This window comes from Zootoca vivipara, chromosome 1, assembly GCF_963506605.1.
Source record: "Zootoca vivipara chromosome 1, rZooViv1.1, whole genome shotgun sequence".
Classification (NCBI taxonomy): Eukaryota; Metazoa; Chordata; class Lepidosauria; order Squamata; family Lacertidae; genus Zootoca; species Zootoca vivipara.
In genome coordinates, this window is record NC_083276.1 from 133,844,747 (window position 1) to 133,866,310 (window position 21,564).

Below are 21,564 nucleotides of genomic sequence, written 5' to 3' on the forward strand. Positions count from 1 at the left end.
TACCTTTTTATATGATTTGTGCTTGTGTGGTGCAGTCAAAACAGCACTAAACTCAACAGGTGTGTTTTAATTGATTGAATTAATTATGTACCTGTGTACATAATCCGTTTTTTCCCTCTTACTGGACAGGATTGTGAAGACTGGATCTGTGGAATGGTATTATGAACATGTGAAATCTCGTTTTAAGCGGTTTGGAAGTGCTAAGGTGATGCGGTTGCTCTACGGAAGGATGACACATGGACAGAAAATGAATCCTGCCTTGCTTGGTATGGGCAGGGGTCTTGGGGGGGGGTCCTCTCAGTATCTTTCTATACAGCACTCTGAAGGTTCCACAGAATACTGGGTACCAAATTAACTGTCACCACAAATCACAATCATTATATCTGAGTAGCCACAGTCTGTTCCCACACATTTGGAGTGAGTGACATGGCTCCAAAGTTAGAGAGTGTGGTTTCTCAGCTGGCTTGAATCCCAGCACCTTTGTTTTTAGAAATTAATCACCAGTGGTGAGCAGTTTGGAAAAAGTGAATTGCAATGAGCTGTTTGCCCTTTCACTTAATGCTAAAATTAGGGGCACTCACTTGGAAGTTAGCTGCAGTTGATTTGAAGTTAATCCAGCAACAATTTTTGAAGGCAGAACCATTGGTTACAGTTCCTAATAGCAACCAATCTAGTGCTTGGGGGTGTCGTTAGCATTAACTGTTGAGAGATTGATGGCAAATCTTCCTGGAGCATCTGAAGGTGGTCTCTGTTGAAGAAAGTCAAATGAGGCTCTTTAGGAGCTATGCAGGTATCAGGTTCCCCACAGGGAACAAGATGCATAAGACTGGCCCAGCTGCCATCTGCGAAAACACAAAAATTGGTGATTACCCAGATCTGATTTAATTTTGCAGGCCAAGTAAAATAAAATGTCCAGATAAGACATTATAGAAACAAAGGCTGGAGATGAAAAAAATAATGGTAGTAACAACAACTACTTCTGCTTCTACTACTATTTCATGCAATTGTTGTCACGTTGTGTACACATTCATCTCTCTGCAGTTTTCAAGGTAACAGTCTTTGCATGTTTTCATAGTGTGTCTAAAAGTCACGATGGGCAGGAACAATCGGACCAAAGAAATGAATGTGCACCATCACCTGCCGGCGAGTGTAGTATAAAATGCCCTCCCATGAAGCTGCGGTTCACCATTTTTGGGGAAATGTAAATGGCGCAGCAACCAATACATGCATGTTTTTCCTAACAGAGCAAATGACAATTCAGGGACTGAATTATTTGGGGCAATGGACCAGACAAAGGGTTAAGACCCACTAATTCCCATTGCTGTGATGCAGGCCCAGATTGCCCCAGCCCTGGATGAAACTGCAATTTGCCAAAATGTAATGAAATGGGAGGTCTGACCAGAGATATTTGCCACCTTGCCTCATTAGGCCCTCAGTTGTGAGGGAGATACTTCAGAACACACTTATTGTGGGCATCAGTCTTTCTTGGGAGACAATGGAAGAAATGCAGACTAAACAGGCCTCTCTAGGCTCATTCACACTTTTGTTTGCCTCTTCCTTTCTGGGAAGGCCCTACCTTTTTAGCACTGTGTGGCTGTGTGTTGTGGAAGACTGCTAATGGTTATTTTCCTTCTGCTTAGAATTCTTTGAACCCAGTCCAATAGATCTGCTCTGCAGCTGGAACATAATGACTTGCTGCTGGCTTTCCTGGGACACATTGACCTCCAGGGTTCCTTCCAGTGAAGCATTCTCTAATATGGCCAAAGCTTTCTGATGGCTGAACATTTGTTTCCGGTTATGAAGCCTTGTTTTGTCTATTTGTCTTGCTATCCTCCTTTTCTATCTGTCAAATATTGATGCAGTAGGCTAACCGATTGTAGCATTATGGGAGCCACTGTGCAATGAAGACCTCACAGTTTGTGTTACCAAAAGCACCACTGGAACCTATATTGTCTGTGTACTTAGGTAGACTCCTTGCTTGTCCAAGAACTCTAAAGCAAATTAGAATAAAATATGGAATATATAATGAACAGCATTATTGAAAGTAATATTTAAAAAACCATTTTGGAAACCTACATACTTAACAATAATGATATGCTTAGGAGAATCTCAGATTTTTTTCCCTCTCATGCTTGTTAATTCCCCCACCCTCTTTAGATCTGTAAAAGTTTAATGTCTGAAACTGAAATCCAAGGCACTCTTAACTTTGGAGCACATCTTAACCCAGTGGGACTTACTTTGGAATACATGCACATTATCAGGCCTGAAAGTGTGCATGTGTGTGCATTTTGTTCCTAGTGCACATACCTGCTGAATTGTACCTGGCCAATAGATGGCAGCCTTGAGCAGCCTTGCAGGTTTGTCATGTGAAGGCAAGCTGCCATTTACAACACACTCCATGAGAAGTGACATTTGGAAACCTCTGGCTCAGTGAGATCATCAAGGAAGAAGGTTTTTTCTATGGGTCTTCCTTGTTTTCAGCATGGGATCTTTGGGAAAATTTGTATCCCTGTTCACTTTTAAAATGACAGCATGCAATGAAAGACCCTTGCTTCCGTTTTATTTATTCTACCTCTCACTTATTAAAAGAACTAACAGGGATGGTCTGGGGTAAACTGAGCCTCCCCCTATTGCTCCCCTTAGCCTTTCTGTATTCCCTCATGCACTCAAGGGATTTATTCTATTTCCTCTTCTTTTATACAAAAGAGACTCTCTTCCAGCACAACCATGGCCAGGTCCCTATTAAAGTTCAGGGCTGTATCTGAGACTATCCCTTGGGTCCACAGTATAGGGAGTTCTGCCTCTAGAAATCCCTTTCTGTAAAAGCTTGCCCCTTCCCTGAGGTAACTTTAGGATACCCTGGGTCGGTCTGCCTGGCTCGCCCTCTTGGTGCACCCCAAAGATACAAACTAACAGTTCCACTCTTGAAGGAAATGTCGTCTTTTTAATGGGTGTCCTCATGAATGAGTTTCATGTACCTTGGCTGGAAAATAACACAGACGATTTTCTGATTGGCACTTTAACACTGGAAATTTTATTTCTCAAGACCGTAATGGTTGCTTTAAGGTGTTCCTGTTGTACAAGCTGAGTTTCAATGGTAATAACCTTGTTACTCATGTACTAGATAACCTAACGACTACCTAACCTAAACCTACTCTCCTAGATCTTCTTTACAACCACCCTCACACTCCCGCTCCCCCAGCACCCTCTCCACTGACCAAAAGGCTGTCCCTTCTCTTTAAACATTCAACCATTCCACTCCCCTCCTGGAATGTCCAGTCAGTCAACACGGAGTCTGAGTTAACCCTTGATGGGTCGGGTTGATAAAGCTATAACAAACAGTGTAAAAACATCACACAGCACATTAGTTTTATACAAAAGCATACCAAAATCATGCCAAGGATGGGGTCATTTACATTCAGCCCTCCTTCATTTGCCTGATGATACCTGGGGTTTTGGATCATTAATAAGCAGAGATCAAGATGGTTAACAGAGCACCCTCTGATTTTGGCATGCTGACAGTGTGACAGCAGAACCCTCTGCGAAGCAAACCAGGGAAATCCACGCTGCTCTGTGGCCCCTTGGTTATGGGTCTGTTGCAAAAGTTAGTTATAACTTATCAGGTGCATTATATTGTACTTCATGGCTTCATACAGGGCTGTTCTCCATGCTGTTTTGGCATGGCCTGCATTTCTAGCCTGATGCTGATGTTCTGGTGCCACAGCATCAACCCATGGCCAGGGGAACAGCATGATGTTGCAGGATGGGGAGATGCCTTTGTTATGTTCCACATTTTGGCACTGTGGCAACCCCAGTTATTATTCCACCACATCTTTGTAAGTGTTTGCTAGGAAAAGCCTAAGGATATATCCTGTATACATATTACATGTGTCAGTGGATGTTGATTTAAGTGGAAACCAGGCACAGGTAACTGTTTCCTAACAGGAATTGCCCCTCAAAGCCAATAGAGCATTTTCTTAGGAACTAACTTGCATGTGACCACAAGCTTGTTGATTTTCAGTCTAATCTGGGGCTCCAGGCTGATAATAGATGCTATTTTTAATTGTCTTTACCAATTGTACATACATTCTCAAAGGGTTAATTATTCAGCCCTACGTCAGACTTACTGCAAAATATATTTTAAAAGTATTTACGTTGCATTTTCCTCTTATTCTAGGTCTTCATGACAGAGTTTATAGCTTGCCAGACATCAACAGTAAGTGGCTTAAAAACAAACGAACAAACCTATACACCCTGCCCCACCAAGAGAGGTCAGGATTGAACCTGGAACCTACTGCATGCAAAACAGATGCTCTGCCACAGAGGTATGGTCTGTCAGGGACAGAGGAAGGGGATTAAATTGGCTTTGGCATCCCCATAACGGGAACAGCAAACATTCAGGCCACAATCTGAGCCACTTACTTGGAAGTGAGCTCCATTGAATTTACCTCTGAGTGAAATGCCTAAGATTGAAACAAATGCTGTGCATTCAAAAAAAAATATAATAGCAATGATCAGAAATGAGGATGAGGTGGTCTTATGCTGAGTCAGACCACTGGTGCCTCCTTCAATATTTCCCAAAATCCCAGAAGCTCTTCCTCATCTTTGGAGGAGAGCCATAGCTCAGCTGTAACTTAGCACATCTGCTTTGCATGCAGACAATCCCAGGTTCAGGGCCAAGCAGCTCCTGCACTAGCAAAGAGGCCTCCTCAAATGTTGAGCTGCTGCCATGGCTGGACCAATGGTCTGACTCTGTATAAGGCAATTTCCTATATTCCTGTGTTTTCCCTGCTAATACCCATTCTAGTGGAGATGGCTGACACATTCTGAAAGTAAAGCATGCATTTTCCTGCTGAGCTACAGCCACTTCCCAAGTGCACCTCGCAGGCCTGATTTGACTGACCTGGGGGCCCATCTCTTTGCTGTCCAGGTGACTGCCGCTTCCACAGCGGGAATGAGGACAGTGAGGAGGGAGAGGCAGAAGATGCTATCGATGGCGGAGAAGCAGAGTGCTTTGCAAGGGTAAGGGCACCTGGGAATGGACTTTCTTCCATGTTAACACTGAGAACTCGTTTATATGTCACGCTGGGCCTTCTTGAATGAAGATCTTACTCCTTTTTCTCTGGGAAACGGCAATCTTACTGCTTTTGATTTCTGATATAAATCTCATTTCCTGTGGAGTCATTTATTGGAGCCCTCATGCCTCAAGCTGGCTTCTGGGTGATGTTCTCTTATTTCTGTGCTCACAGTCTCTAAGAAGAATCTAAATTATACCTCTGCATCCACTGAAAATGTAAGAAAAGGAAACCCACTATTTTGCCCTTCTATAACCATCAGTATGGAGTGTGCAAAAGCTGTTGAAGTATATTAATGAATGACCGACTGTTAGCCAATAAAAGTTTAATGATCTTGAGTCATGGACCTTGACATGAGCCCAGTAGGATAGCCTCACCCATATAAATGATTTATTTTAGCAAGAATTGTTATTTAGGTGAGAAAAAAATTCTCACTGAAATGTTAAATCCTCAGATTCAGATCTTTAACTTCAGCTTTGGCATTTCAGTATATGTATAAGGAAATCAACATTTGAAGAAATTCCAAATTCAGAGTGCTGAATCCTTGATCTGATTGTTTTTGTTTGAACTTATTTCTGCCCTTTTGGGGGGAAGTAAATTTCTTTCAAAGGAGTGTTTGCATGTTTTCTGTATAAATCTATATGGAAGAGCCCTCAGCTGCCCCTGTTCCTTATTGACCTGAAAAGCACCCCATAGGAGAGAACTCTGGCATAGAACTAGGGAACTGCGAGAAAAAACCCCTGCAGACCACTGCGTGGAAAGTAGCAAGATGGTTACTAAGCTTTCCAAGAGACCTGTGAAAATATTTTACTATCAACTGTATTTACAATGGAATCTGGTGTCTTAAACTTTCTGTGCTTTCTAAGATGCGCAAGACCAAGCGCCTGCTGTCTGTCCATCCCTTTGATTTTGAAATGGACTCAGAATATTCTGCTCAATCTCGCCGGCAGTCTGTGCAACTCTCTCCTGGGAATGAAGGTCTTCAGGTATTAAGGTGGCCTGCCTGCCTGCCTGTTCGCTTGCATCATCCTTGGCACCGCAGAATTGCTCCCTTCCCTCATTCCTCTCATTTTCTTGACCTTTGCTAGCCCAGTTTGTCGTATAAGCATGTTTGTCTGCCCTGTGAAATGTATTAGTGAAAGCTACAAGTTGGAAATAGGCTAGAAAGTGAGAGAGCAGATTCAGACGTCAGGAGGCTTCTGTTTGTTGTCACTTTCCAAAGACTTTCTGACAACATCAAGCAGTGAGTCGCACGTGTGACTCAGCCTTCAATGATGGAGCACCACAGATTATCACTTCCATCTCTCTCTCTCTCTCTTTCTCTCTCTCTCTCTCTCTCACACACACACACAAACACACACACAAGATTATAAATTTTTCCCATGGGGAATTATTTGAAACACAATGGCAGTAAAACATCAGGTACAGTATTACATAGAAAGTGTCATACAGTCCTATTCATGCTTTTGGATCTCCTTATGTTAACTCAAGCACAACACTTCAGTGTAGACCATTCACATATTTAACAGCCACCCAACTTTGAGACATGGAGTGGAAAGTTAGTATTTTTCCTCTTGGCAGCTACCAGAGTGACTGTGGCTGCACATTGCAAACCTCCTCCTCCTCCTCCTCCTCCTCCTCCTCCTCCTCCTCCTCCTCCTCCTCCTCCTCCTCCTCCTCCTCCTCCTCCGCAAGCCTTCTCATAGTTTCTCACTCACCATTGTGATTTGGGGTAAAGGTAAAGGTAAAGGGGCCCCTGACCATTAGGTCCAGTCGTGACCGACTCTGGGGTTGCGCGCTCATCTCGCATTATTGGCCGAGGGAGCCGGCGTATAGCTTCCAGGTCATGTGGCCAGCATGACAAAGCCGCTTCTGGCAAACCAGAGCAACACATGGAAACGCCGTTTACCTTCCCGCTGTAGCGGTTCCTATTTATCTACTTGCATTTTGACGTGCTTTCGAACTGCTAGGTTGGCAGGACCTGGGACCAAGCAACGGGAGCTCACCCCGTCACAGGGATTCGAACCGCCGACCTTCTGATCAGCAAGCCCTAGGCTCAGTGGTTTAACCACAGCGCCACCTGGGTCCCATGTGATTTGGGGTGTGTGCATGCAAAAAAAAAGATCATTTTGATCAGGGATGGTATCAATTCATCACATATATAACTGAGGAAGTGACCCTCCTCCAGACGCTTACCTGTCAATGTGGAGAATGAGAGATCAAACTGCATCCTGGTTGAGGCTGATGGGCACTGTTTCTTCTTAGAGCTTTGCAGGATTTCCCGGTGCCAAGGAAGACCCCTCCCAGAGGGAATCCATGATTGCCGAAGCCGACCTGGCAGCCACGTTCCACCACCTCCTGCAGGAGCAGGGGCAGCACCTGCCGGCCCCTGAACAGGAGTTCAGCACCGAAGTTCGGCTGACCGTGAACTCGCAGTCTAAAAACCTCGAGAGAATTCCCAAGGCTGGTAGGTTCTCCTGTAGCCAAACACCTGAGGAAATGCCTTCTCAGCAGTGTTTCTTTTAAGAAGAACTAAAATATTAAAGGTGCAGCCCTTTGTAGGTTTATGTCTTTTAGTGTGAATCAAATTTACATGCAAAAATCACGTATGTCAGAGGATAGAGAGGATGACCAGGCATCTCATCTCTAGGAAATGGTTGCAGAGCAACACAGATCTTTCTTGCCAAATCCTTCCTGCCAAAGTGGAACAAATAACACATTAATACGCTATTAAAAATGAGCCCTGTGCAATGGACTATGCAAACTGCTTTTGAATTTTCAGATCATTGCTGTAAAGGTAAAGGTAAAGGTAAAGGGACCCCTGACCATTAGGTCCAGCCGTGGACTACTCTGGGGTTGCGGTGCTCATCTCACTTTATTGGCCAAGGGAGCCGGCGTACATCTTCTGGGTCATGTGGCCAGCATGACTAAGCCGCTTCTGGCGAACCAGAGCAGCGCACGGAAACGCCGTTTACCTTCCCGCCAGAGCAGTCCCTTTTTATCTACTTGCACTTTGACATGCTTTCGAACTGCTAGGTTGGCAGGAGCAGGGACTGAGCAATGGGAGCTCACCCCATCGCGGGGATTCAAACCACCAACCTTTTGATTGGCAAGCCCAAGAGGCTCAGTGGTTTAACCCACAGCGCCACCCGCGTCATTGCTGTAGTTATCATTTATTCTCATTTACATAAATACATTTGACTGGAAGACCAGGAAGAACGTAGTTCTGCAAGAGTCAAACATTATTTCTGTAACAGTGCATAGCAACAGCAAACCCTCAGTGCCACCCTGCCAAAATGGTGGAAAAAACAAAAGAACCCCCGCCCTGCCAATATTATATATAATCAATATATTAAAATAAAAAGGAAAGACATTACACTAAAGCCTCTTTCTGAAGGCACTTCAGATATTACTTGAAATTATCAACTAGAGTGAGAGAAACAAAATTGTATTATTTGTGTGTTTACACTGGGGAGGGGGTCTTTGTTTTTGATTTTAAAAAATTAAAATATTCTGTTAAAAATATTGAAATGGTTATACTGTTACTGTGAGCCATTCCTCCACTGTGCTAGTAGCCACTGAGCTTGCTGAAGAAGAGGGAGTGTTAGGGCCACAAGGCCTGTGATAAGTTGGTTGCCCCCAGGATAAAGGACAAGTCACACATCCCAGACCAAAACTGCCCCTGTGCTGTCCGTACTTCAGACTGTGGGGAACTGAATGATGAAATATTCCTTTCATGAAAAGAAATCCCTAAACTGATATGACAAGAGCAGCTTCCTTTCGGGTAGCGTGCATCATGTTTCCTATGCACAGGAGCTGTTTAATTCGCATCATTCCTCCTAATAGCAAAAGTGGCTGGTTAAGGGCCTAGTTACAGGTAGGTAGCCGTGTTGGTCTGAGTCGAAGCAAAATAAAAAAATTCCTTCAGTAGCACCTTAAAGACCAACTAAGTTTATATTTTGGTATGAGCTTTCGTGTGCATGCACACTTCTTCAGATACACTAGAAACAGAAGTGTCAGACCCTATATATATACAGAGGGTGGTGGGGGTGGGTGGGAATGGGAGATGGGCTGATGGGAGTGGTAAACCTGTAGATGGGTGTTAATGGCTGCTGATGGCTGCAATTAGTCCTGGGCTGAGGTGCTAAAGAAAGCTTGATCATGCATAATGAGATAAGAATCCGATATCTCTATTCATCCCAGGTGCTTCCATGGTTTTAAGCTTGGTAATGATTTCCAATTCAGCAACTTCCCTTTCCAGTCTGTTCCCATTCCCACCCACCCCCACCACCCTCTGTATATATATAGGGTCTGACACTTCTGTTTCTAGTGTATCTGAAGAAGTGTGCATGCACACGAAAGCTCATACCAAAATATAAACTTAGTTGGTCTTTAAGGTGCTACTGAAGGAATTTTTTTATTTTGGTTAAGGGCCTGTCAGTCTGCAAGTGAAATGAGACCTCCCAAAAATAAGGGTGTGTCACCCAAACACTTGGGGAGCATTTCTCTCCCTAAATTAAAATGTTAATAATAAATTTAAAATAATCTAACAAGGATCTATGAGTTTCCTGGCATGTATGTAATGTTGAGTAGTATTTTGTTTTGCAGAGGAGAGAGGAAGCGATGACAGGAGGAGTGATTGTTGTTGTTTAATCATTAGTCGTGCCCGACTCTTTGTGACCCCATGGACCAGAGCACGCCAGGCGCTCCTGTCTTCCACTGCCTCCCGCAGTTTGGTCAGACTCATGTTGGTGGCTTCGAGAACACTGTCCAACCATCTCGTCCTCTGTCGTCCCCTTCTCCTAGTGACTCCCTTTCCAGGGAGTCTTCTCTTCTCATGAGGTGGCCAAAGTATTGGAGCCTCAGCTTCAGGATCTGTCCTTCCAGTGAGCACTCAGGGCTGATTTCCTTAAGAATGGATAGGTTTGATCTTCTTGCAGTCCATGGGACCCTCAAGAGTCTCCTCCAACACCATAATTCAAAAGCATCAATTCTTTGGCAATCAGCCTTCTTTATGGTCCAGCTCTCACTTCCATACATCACTACTGGGAAAACCATAGCTTGAACTATACGGACCTTTGTAGGCAAGGTGATGTCTCTGCTTTTTAAGATGCTGTCTAGGTTTGTCATTGCTTTTCTCCCAAGAAGCAGGTGTCTTTTAATTTCGTAACTACTCTCACCATCTGCAGTGATCATGGAACCCAAGAAAGTAAAATCTCTCACTGCCTCCATTTCTTTCCCTTCTATTTGCCAGGAGGTGATGGGACCAGTGGCCATGATCATAGTTTTTTGATGTTGAGCTTCAGACCATATTTTGCGCTCTCCTCTTTCACCCTCATTAAAAGGTTCTTTAGTTCCTCCTCACTTTCTGCCATCAAGGTTGTGTCATCAGCATATCTGAGGTTGTTGATATTTCTTCCGGCAATCTTAATTCCGGTTTGGGATTCATCCAGTCCAGCCTTTCGCATGATGAATTCTGCATATAAGTTAAATAAGCAGGGAGACAATATACAACCTTGTCGTACTCCTTTCCCAATTTTGAAGCACTCAGTTGTTCCATATCCAGTTCTAACTGTAGCTTCTTGTCCCACATAGAGATTTCTCAGGAGACAGATGAGGTGATCAGGCACTCCCATTTCTTTAAGAACTTGCCATAGTTTGCTGTGGTCGACACAGTCAAAGGCTTTTGCATAGTCAATGAAGCAGAAGTAGATGTTTTTCTGGAACTCTCTAGCTTTCTCCATAATCCAGCGCATGTTTGCTATTTGGTCTCTGGTTCCTCTGCCCCTTCGAAATCCAGCTTGCACTTCTGGGAGTTCTCGGTCCACATACTGCCTAAGCCTGCCTTGTAGAATTTTAAGCATAACCTTGCTAGCATGTGAAATGAGCACAATTGTGCGGTAGTTGGGGCATTCTTTGGCACTGCCCTTCTTTGGGATTGGGATGTAGACTGATCTTCTCCAATCCTCTGGCCACTGCTGAGTTTTCCAAACTTGCTGGCATATTGAGTGTAGCACCTTAACGGCATCATCTTTTAAAATTTTAAATCGTTCAGCTGGAATATCATCACTTCCACCTGCCTTGTTAATTAGCAGTGCTTTCTAAGGCCCATTTGACTTCACGCTCCAGGATGTCTGGCTCAAGGTCAGCAACCACACTACCTGGGATGTACAAGACCTCCATATCTTTCTGGTATAATTCCTCTGTGTATTCTTGCCACCTCTTCTTGATGTCTTCTGCTTCTGTTAGGTCCTTTTCACTTTTTTCCTTTATTATGGTAATCTTTGTACGAAATGTTCCTTTCATATCTCCAGTTTTCTTGAACAGATCTCTGGTTTTTCCCATTCTGTTGTTTTCCTCTATTTCTTTGCATTGCTCGTTTAAGAAGGCTCTCTTTTCTCTCCTTGCTATTTTTTGGAAGTCTGCATTCAATTTCCTGTATCTTTCACTATCTCCCTCACATTTTGCTTGCCTTCTCTCCCCCACTATTTTATAAGGCCTCATTGGACAGCCACTTTGCTTTCTTGCATTTCCCTTTCATTGAGATGGTTTTCATTGCTGCCTCCTGTATAATATGAGCCTCCATCCATAGTTCTTCAGGCACTCTGTCCACCAAATCTAAATCCTTAAACCTGTTCCTCACTTCCACTGTGTATTCATAAGGGATTTTTGATTTAGATTGTATCTTACTGCCCCAGTGGTTTTTCCTACTTTCTTCAGTTTAAGCTGGAATTTTGCTATAAGAAGCTGATGATCTGAGCCACAGTCAGCTCCAGGTCTTGTTTCTGCTGACTGTATATCACAGAGTGATACTTGGAGTATAAATTGTAGGGGAATTGGTAAACCCCTGATAGTTTATACACTAAGTATCCTGAAGGGGGATTAGGATTGTGGGGATGGTAGCTGTGAGGTGAAAGAACTCCAGTCCCTGCATTTCCCTCTCCCACTCTCTGCAACTCCCCCTCCCCGGCTGAAATGGTGATTGCTAGCAAACCAGCTCCAAGCCTGACCCCAAGCCCAGTTGGAAGAGACCCCAAGTCCCCCCCCCGAAATTCCCCTCTCCCTCTCCCTCATAACCCTGGTTCAAGGCTGCCTAGAACTTTGAGGCTGCCACATCAGCAATCGTTGCAGGTCTATAAACTGTACACACACCCACACCCTCATGTGGCAGTGCATGGAATTCAATCTTCCAGTCATAAATGGTACAGACAAGACAAGTTGGCCCATACAATAAGCTCTTGATCTGGCATGCATTTCTAGAAGGGCAGTTGGAATGAAGTCATTGCACAGACACTCCAATAGCATAAGCCCAAGCCATCGCTAACTGCCTACAGTTCTGGCAGATGGAAGACCTTCTTTCTTGGCACTTAAGATATCTTTATTGTCATTGTCCCCTTGCGGGAACAACGAAATTACTCGGTTGCTACATCCACTCAGATAAAGCATTCCGCATAATCCAAAATTACAAAACCTAATTAAAAACAGTAAATATAATACAAATAACAAGTAAAATAAGATGACTTCAAAGTCCAGGCTTTCCATTTAAGGCCAAAATCGCTCTAGAGAAGAAACTGTTCCTGAGACGGCTTGTTCTTGCCTGCATAGTTCTATATCTCCGTCCCGATGGCAGGAGCTCAAAGAAATGGTGACCAGGGTGCGTTGGATCTCTTGATATGTCTAGTGCTTTTCTATGGCACGTGGTGGTGTAGCTTTTCTATGGCACGTGGTGGTGGAGAGTGAGCAGCCAATAATGCTCTCTGCTGTTTTAATAATTCTACACAGCCCTGCTCTGTCCTGAGAAGTACAGCTTCCGTACCACACACATAAACCGTACGTGAGCACGCTCTGTATGGCACAGTGATAGAAGGCAAGCAGCAGCTTTTGTGGAAGATGGTTTTTCCTTAAAATTCTCAAAAAATACAGTCTCTGCTGTGCCTTCTTCACAAGCCCCCTTGTGTTAACACTCCAGGACAGATCCTCCTGTAACTCAATGCCTAGAAATCTAAACGTTGTTACCCTCTCCACACAAATTCCGTCAATCAAAAGTGGCTGGACCTCGTTCTTCTGTCTCCTAAAGTCCACCACAAGCTCCTTTGTTTTCTTTGTATTTATGAGCAAGTTACAGTATTAACTCTGCATAAGGGGATGGCACTTTGATTTACACCTTTTGGCAAGCCGCAGAACGCCCTGCAGTAGGACGAAGATAGTTCTTTTTCCTCGTCTCACATTGCCCATCATAGGTTTGCATTTTAAGTGAACTTATTGTCAAATTGTCTATGGAAATGGATCCCAGTCCAGTTCCTCTCAGAAGGTTTTGTTGTGCCACAGGGTTCAGTGCTTTACAGTTACTATAAATATCTGGAAAATGTGATTATCGTAAACTAAATTATCCCTAATGTGGTTTCTCTTAACAAGGTAACAAAACAGGAAAGTGCATGGTGCAAAGATTAGACACCTGCAGCCTCTCAAATGCTGCTCAGCGTGTTCCTCATTTGTTGGTTAGGTAATGCTGCTCAGAGTTTAAAGCCCGGCAACAAACCAGGGCTGAGCTACTGTTGAAAATACAGGGTCAAAACTCCAGAATTGGTGACAAGAGCCTTCCCCTTGTAGTTACAGAGGAAATAATAATAATAATAATAATAATAATAATAATAATAATAATAATAATAATAAATTAATTTATACCCCACCCATCTGGCTGGGTTTCCCCAGCCACTCTGGGCGGCTTCCAACAGAAAAATAAAATACAGTAATCTATTAAACATTAAAAGCCTCCCTAAACAGGGCTGCCTTCAGATGTCTTCTATATTTTTTAATAAACATTTTTATTAGATTTTCCAATTTAAACATCTAATCCATTTTCAAATTATACAAATTATACAAATATCAATTAAACAATTAATCCAAATCTTCTGCCAAATTATACAAATTTAAATGTGACTTCCCATGCTTCAGACTCAGAAAGCCTAGTTCTCTTATATTCAGTGCTTTCTAATTAATCAAGTCCAGATCTTATCCAATAGTCTATTAAAATCCTTCCATCTTCTTTCAAGCCCCTGAGTTTTTTCGAATAGGCGAGTTTGACCAAACCATATATGTATCTGTGTGAAATTATGCCTGTGATTCCTCTATAAATTAACACTGTCTCTTCGCACGCTGGTCTCTTGCCAAGTCCGTCCAAAAACCCAAAGATCTTTCTCACAGCCGGCAGCAGCCAGCAACAGCCAGCCGCAGCCATCTTAGAGCAGTCCCCATAAATCAAATCTTTCCTGCCTTCAGATGTCTTCTAAAAATCTGGTAGCTGTTTTTCTCTTTGACATCCGATGGGAGGGCGTTCCACAGGGTGGGAGCCACTACCAAGAAGGCCCTCTGGCTGGTTCCTTGCAACTTGGCTTCTTGCAACAAGGGAACTGCCAGAAAGCCCTCGGTGCTGGACCTCAGTGTCTGGGGGTGGAGACTCTCCTTCAGGTATACTGGACCGAGGCCACTTTAAAGGTCAGGACCTTTGAATTGTGCTTGGAAACGTACTGGGAGCCAATGTAGATATTTCAAGACCGGTGTTATGTGGTCTCGGCGGCCACTCCCAGTCACCAGTCTAGCTGCCGCATTCTGGATTAGTTGTGGTTTCTTGGTCACCTTCAAAGCTAGCCCCACGTAGAGCGCATTGCAGTAGTCCAAGCGAGAGATAACTAGAGCATGCACCACTCTGGCGAGACAGTCTGCAGGCAGGTAGGGTCAGCCTGTGTACCAGATGGAGCTGATAGACAGATGCCCTGGACACAGAATTGACCTGCGTCTCCATGGACAGCTGTGAGTCCAAAATGACTCCCAGGCTGCACACCTGGGCCTTCAGGGGCACAGTTACCCCATTCAGAACCAGGGAATCCTCCACACCTGCCCGCCTCCTGTCCCCCACAAAAAGTACTTCTGTCTTGTCGGGATTCAACCTCAATCTGTTAGCCGCCATCCATCCTCCAACTGCCTCCAGGCACTCAAACAGGACCTTCACTGCCTTCACTGGTTCTGATTTGAAAGAGGTAGAGCTGGGTATCATCTGCATACTGCTGAACACCCAGCCCAAACCCCCTGATGATCTCTCCCAGCGGCTGCATATAGATGTTAAAAAGCATGGGGGGGGGAGGACAGAACCCTGAGGGACCCCACAAGTGAGAGGCCAGGGGTCTGAACACTCATCCCCCACCACCACTTTCTGAACACGGCCCAGGAGGAAGGAGCGGAACCACTGTATGACAGTGCCCCCAGCTCCCAACCCCTCTAGACAGTCCAGAAGGATGTTATGGTTGATGGTGTCTAAGCAAACTTGAGAAGGGTCCCCTAGAGCGTGATGTGTTTGGAGAGTTTTGCATAGGCGGCTAGCCACTGAAGGCAGCAGGAGTTTCTGTGAGCCTGGTCTCCTGCCTCTTAACATAGGGCGTTGGGGAGCAATAAATGGAGAGCAGTCATTGTCCATTGTTTGCAGCGTAGCGGGGTTTACCTCTTTCTAAGCATCGTTTCCCCAATAAACATTACCCTCCCTCCCAATCCCCAAAGTGGCTTTTTGCTCCATGAGAGAAAACTTTGGGGTACATGTAACTTTCTCTTAATAGGTCAAATTGCCACAAAAAGTGGGAAAGCACAGGGACGAGGTTAAGCCTCCCCTCACTCTTGCAAACATTTAAAGAAGTAGGTACGGTAATACATCGCGGCTGTCCCTGCCCCCAGAATGTGCACCACGCCCATGAGGGCGGAGCGCTCTGCCCCCGGAATGCGTGCCAGCCCCGCCCCCGCCTGCTCTCCGCCCCAGGTGCTGGAGCAGGAAGCTCCGTCTCTGTGCCCCTGAAATAATGGCCACACTTTTCACATATTTTGATTTTTCTGGGTTGAAAACTGGTAAGGAACAAGCACCTGGCTATAGAAATATTCTATTCCCTGCAATTAATTTGCTTCCAGCTTTTGATTTGTTTAAGGAAGTTTTTAATGTTTGATGTTTTATTGTGCATTTAATTCTGTTGGGAGCCGCCCAGAGTGGCTGGGAAAACCCAGCCAGATGAACGAGGTATAAATAATACATTATTATTATTATTATTATTATTATTATTATTATTATTATCCCCTGTTTTTGTAAACATATCTGTAAACATATCTGAGGCCAAAGTGAATAAATTGAAACTTCTTCCAGGAAGTTTCAGAAATTAGTAATCTTGCTCAGATTGCCCTGAAACACAAGAATTGAGTTTTGAGTCTATTGCTCTGAATCCCAGCCTTGTTCTGTTCCCAAAGGCCGTCCCTGGAATGAGCAGCATCCATCGCAGTACTCAGCTGATCTGGACACTTCCGAGGAAGACATGGAGGGAGCGCAGAAGACCCTCGTCTATCAGCCCCACCACACAAAACGCAGGAGCCGAGCCTCATCCCAGGAAAACATAAATCCATCTGGAAATCAGGTAAATAAGGAATTGGATACCTTCCTTCAAAGCGTCTGCCACTGAAGTAAGGCAAGAGATGGGGTTTAGGGGTGACTCTTGGCTCAGAGTAAGAATCTGTGTCCAGGAGCAAACTAGAGACTAAGGTTGACTGACACAGAGAGAACACAAGATTGCAAGAGTCAAATGCCTGCCCAACAAATGTTTTTATGTTTTTCCTCTTCAAGGTTTCAGAGAAAGCAGGCTTCAAAACAAGAAAACTTACTTCCCTTCCTCTTTGATGAGTCTAAAAAAGGTTTTCACAGAGCATCTTATCCATGTTAAAACATTCATAAATGGACGTGAAGTTATAGGCTGTAGAGCTATCCCATTCACCCACTGTTAGTCTTGTTGCATTTTATGTTCATTAATTGTTTGAATTTTAGTTCCAAGGCATGTGTTTTAAATGCATAGGATTCAATTGATTTCTTTTGGAGCACAAAACAGAACAACCCCTGTTGATGAGTTGTAAACTGCTTGAAATCTTACCTGCAGGATCAATGCTGCTTTATCTGTCTCTGAAAAGCTGCAAGTAGAAATGTAGCACCACTTTTAATGAAACCACAGGAGGTTACGCACCTTGGTTCTGATTTTCACCCAAACTGGAGATGAGAAGTGGAATTTAGAGAAAGCATTCGTGATCAAACTGATCTCTCTCTCTTTTTAATAATATATTTTTTGAATTTTTTCAACAAACAACATAAAAACCAAACCAAAAAGACAATACATACATACACAACATAACAAAATATCCACAATACAACAAAAACAAAAATTATTTCCAACCAATCTTATATCTCATGTCTCTGTCGACCTCTTCCATTCCCTTCCAACTACGTTTCTAAATATCACTTCCTTAATACTTTCCAAATCTTGATTACAATCTTTTCAATAATTATTTAAACCTATTACCACTCTTAACTCCTTATCTATACAATAAATATTTTATACTTATCTTAAAATATAAATCAATTCTAATTAAATTTTGAAAATTCAATACCATAATAATACTTATCTAAATCTTAATCCACAATAAACTTAACTAACATTCTTCTACAACCTCCTTTTGCTTCCAGATCTGTAACTAAATACTGCTTATCTTACAATTCTTCTCTAAATAAACTTTAAATTTCTTCCAATCTTCTTCCACCGATTCTTTTCCCTGGTCCCGGAGTCTCCCAGTCAGCTCGGACAGTTCCATGAATTCTATCAGCTTCATCTGTCAATCGTCCACCGTGAACTTATCTCTTTCTAGAGTTGTTCTAAGTTTCTGCAACAAGACCAAGAATCTTAAGAAGTTTTTTCCCTTCCTGTAGACCACAGGGGGGCAACTACTGATCTGAAACTTCCCAGTTCTTCCATCCCATTGCACAGTTCTCTTTCTCCTTATTTTTATTGGCTTTTTAAAGCTTTTCTATTTCATTACAGAACAACTGGAAAGAGAAATAGTTTAAGAAAAATACATTGATTAAAAAAAACACAACCAAAACTATGGCTATACAATTTGGGCAAAATAGGTTTTTACCCCATCTATCCAAAAACTGCTTGGTAAGATTAAAAAGGAATTACTTTCACTGGTTTTCCAGACCAGTAGATTCCATTGGTCTTTTATATTGAAAAAAATTTTTTACAAGCCTCCTCCCCGTTCCCCTTTAAGTTTTGAGTAATAGGGATTTTGACAGGTGAGTGGCCCTTCCCATTTATCAAATTTGGCCCACGAAGCAGTTCCTGGTAAGGATCTGGCCCATTGTCAGGGTCCTTGTGTGGATGGATGGGGTGAACTGCAGAACCCCAATTCATTTACACTCCCACAACTGAGAGCGTCGAAAGTGCCTACCCAGGTCCTTTAATTATTTGTCTGCAAGTGACATGAGAAGCCAGATTCTCTCCTCCAAGAACATTTCCCCTTGAATCCAACTGTTTATAGCTGAAGTTATTGGAGGCTGTGGCTCAGAGAGCTCTCAGGCTGCAGCCATGGCAAATCTCCAATGTTAGCAAGATACATTCAGACATTCTCAATTTCAGAGTCAATTAAACCATTATACTTACACCTACGTACAACTCCCTCCCTCCCTCTCTCTCTCTTTCTCTCTCTCTCCCCCCCCCCCAGCCCTCCACCTTCAGTTGCTCTGGCAACAATTCCCTCTCCCTACTCAACTGAAGAGGGAGATGTTGTTCCCTATCCCCATCTGGCCTCTGGGCTTTCTCTGCCTGCCATACTGACACGTCTACTTTATTTTTTCATTTTTCCCACCACCAGCAAGATCAGTGAGTTCCTTGCCTGGGCCAGTCCCTTGATTCAGGTTTAGCCACCTCAGATTTAGAGTGTGTTGGGATGGGGAGATTCACAGAAGTTGGGGCTGTTTTTTGGCCTGTTCAGCTATATTTTCATCTGTGAAGCAGAGATGTTATGCCCCACTTTTGCTTCTACTTTCCTGGAAATGAAGCAGCAACATGTTGTTCCAGAACTGGTTCTCATAGTCTACCACTGAATGCTAAGGAACTAAAATGAGGAACAGGCCCTTCCATCTTTGTTTCTTTTCTTACTGAGAAACACACTGCATTTTATCTTTCCTCTAACAATTTGGCTCTTCTTTTCTTTTGGCGTCATTGATTTTTACAGACATTCCCACCTTTTGAAAGCCATCAACTTCACAGCCTTTTATGGTTTTCTGTTGGCTGCCAATGGCTTCCCCCACACTAGGCATCTTGAAACTGATCTCACCAGGGCTCTTGGATCAGGAACAAATCTTGGAGAGGGGCATCTAAGCATCAAGAACTCTCTTCAGTGTTTCCTCCAAGTGTCCAAATCACAGCAGAGCTCGGTCACAGTGACTTGTCACTTGCTAGCCTGACTGATGCAACTGAGTGGTTATTTTTCTCTGTAAAATGAGATTTATTATTTCTCTTTACCCAAGAGCCTTGAGCTACTTGGGAAAACACATGTTGATGAGCAAATTAAAGCTACTGTACTTCTATTCCATAACTCTTAGATCTTCTCTTGTCTGAATTTGTTTTATCAACATAGCTACTATATGGTGGTCCTTTATAATCAGTAATCTCAGTTAATGAAAAGCTCAATGAGTGTTTCTTGCAACTTCACTTCCAAGCAATGACAACTTGAAACATTTTTCAATCCAGAGCAGACGCTAGCCGGCTTCTTGTCTGCTTTAGATTAGACTCCCACAGTTGACCTGGATTTGGATTATGGAAAGGGCTTTTGTATTCTCTTGAATACTCACCACCAGCACCACCTCAAATACAAATTCTGGCCATGACCCAGAAAAGCGTGCAGTTATTTCTTCCTGTTCAAGCCACACACACCATGCTACGTGGCAAACTCCTTTTGGAAAGGATGAGACATTTGAAAGGGACTTGTGCCCTGAGCCAGGCTTGCCCCAGTGCTTGGATGTGCCTAAAAAGAGGTATTGGGGTCTGAATTACTGACATTATAGCCAAAGCTGTTAGTTTGGGTTTAACAACAGAAACACACACAATTCTCAAGAAACTACAGTAGGGATTCACAATATGCAAATGCAAGGCACGTAAACAAATTTCATTTTCACAGAATCATAGAATTGGAAGGGACCCTGAAGATCATGTAGCCCAACCCCTGCAATGCAGGAATATGTCCCATACGAGGATCGAACCTGCAACCTTGGTCTTATCAGCACCACTCTCTAACCAACTGAGCTATCCAGGCTGAACTTAATTTGGTGTTATTTTTGTCATATATATTATTAGCCTTTAAACAGAACATGTCTTAAGAGGAATGTTTTTGGCATTAGCATTGCCCTGAGATATTAAGATTCTTAGCATTGAGATTGTTTTAGCAGGCAGGATACAGCATCGTTCATACAGATATAGCACATGTGTCAGAAACGCCGTGCTTTAGTCCCGAATGTTTGTAGTCTGCTTTCGTCATGAACTTGTTAAGCCTCACAATTGGGATTTATTAGGAAAGAGCCAAGCTTTCTTTAGCTGCAGAGATTCAAATACTGAGGTCTAATGAATTGTGCTGAGCTAAGGGGGTAATCCAATTATCCTGGCTACCTAAGTGGCTTAGTCTTGGCCGTGATATAAGAGATAAGGTGAGTGTAACCCTATTATTCCTGCCATGTTCACAGTCAGGGGCAGATTCTGCTCTCTGGAGAGCCCTGCAGTCCTTTTGACCTATGCGAGGATTTAAGTGGAAGCAGAGCACAAGAGCATGGTTTCAATTAGAGCCAACTCCAGAATAGAATTTCATTCCTACAGGAAATTCCACTGTGTTTGAAATTTTGTTTCTGCTCCAAGGGAAAAATAGAGTATCAGACTCAAAGTTCTGAAGTGTTTCAGTGTAGACAATAAAAATTCATCTGATTTTCTGTCATTGCGCACAGGGGAAGTACATTTTGTTTTGTTGTCTGACAAAATTTTGATATACTTTAAAATTTAAACAGCAATAGGAGAAACAGCCTTGCTTTAGATTGCCTCAACAAATATTTGCCAAACTTAAATGTTAACTAACCAACCTTCTTGGGCAATGCTTAAACAACCCCCAGGTAGTCCCTTAAAACTAGGAAATGTTAAATAAATTTGTTAGGGTGGTTACAGCCACCTCCACATGACACTGAATCCCGTGCAGCCTCTTCCTCCCAGTCTGCTCGGGGGGGGGGGCTCCAATCCAGCAGATTTCATGGGGAACTGGGATGCAGGTGGAGGGACAGTCACCGAAAATGGCCTCCCCCCTTCCACTGATGGATGCATCTGGGCTCTCCATCCTTGGAGGCTTTTAAGCAGAGGTTGGATGGCCCCTGTCATGGAAGCTTTAGCTGGGATTCCTGCATTGTCGGGGGTTGGACTAGAGGACCCTCAGGGTCCCTTCCAACTCAAAGATTCTAGGATTCTGTGAAGGGACACCAACCAGATACCAACCTTAGCCTTTGCAACAGAAGACTTTTTGCTGTATTTGCTGCAACTGACTCACATGGCAGACTCTGGAATTTGACTGTTTTATCCGCTTTCTATGCAGCTCCCCGACATAG

At 43.4% G+C, this 21,564-nt stretch overlaps 1 protein-coding gene across 9 annotated transcripts in view; it reads left to right on the top strand.

Annotated features, from left to right (window-relative positions):
- MLPH (melanophilin) overlaps nt 1-21,564 on the top strand; it is an 80,498-nt gene that overhangs the window by 26,160 nt on the left and 32,774 nt on the right. For 7 of the 9 annotated variants that reach the window (XM_035139421.2, XM_035139438.2, XM_035139375.2 and 4 more), the window contains exons 4-9: nt 130-266; nt 4,178-4,216; nt 4,931-5,022; nt 5,942-6,061; nt 7,341-7,542; nt 16,356-16,519. In XM_035139421.2, the coding sequence (XP_034995312.1) occupies nt 130-266; nt 4,178-4,216; nt 4,931-5,022; nt 5,942-6,061; nt 7,341-7,542; nt 16,356-16,519 (754 nt within the window). The remainder of the gene's footprint in view (nt 1-129; nt 267-4,177; nt 4,217-4,930; nt 5,023-5,941; nt 6,062-7,340; nt 7,543-16,355; nt 16,520-21,564) is intronic. The other 2 variants (XM_035139447.2, XM_035139457.2) reach the window with 1 other exon arrangement.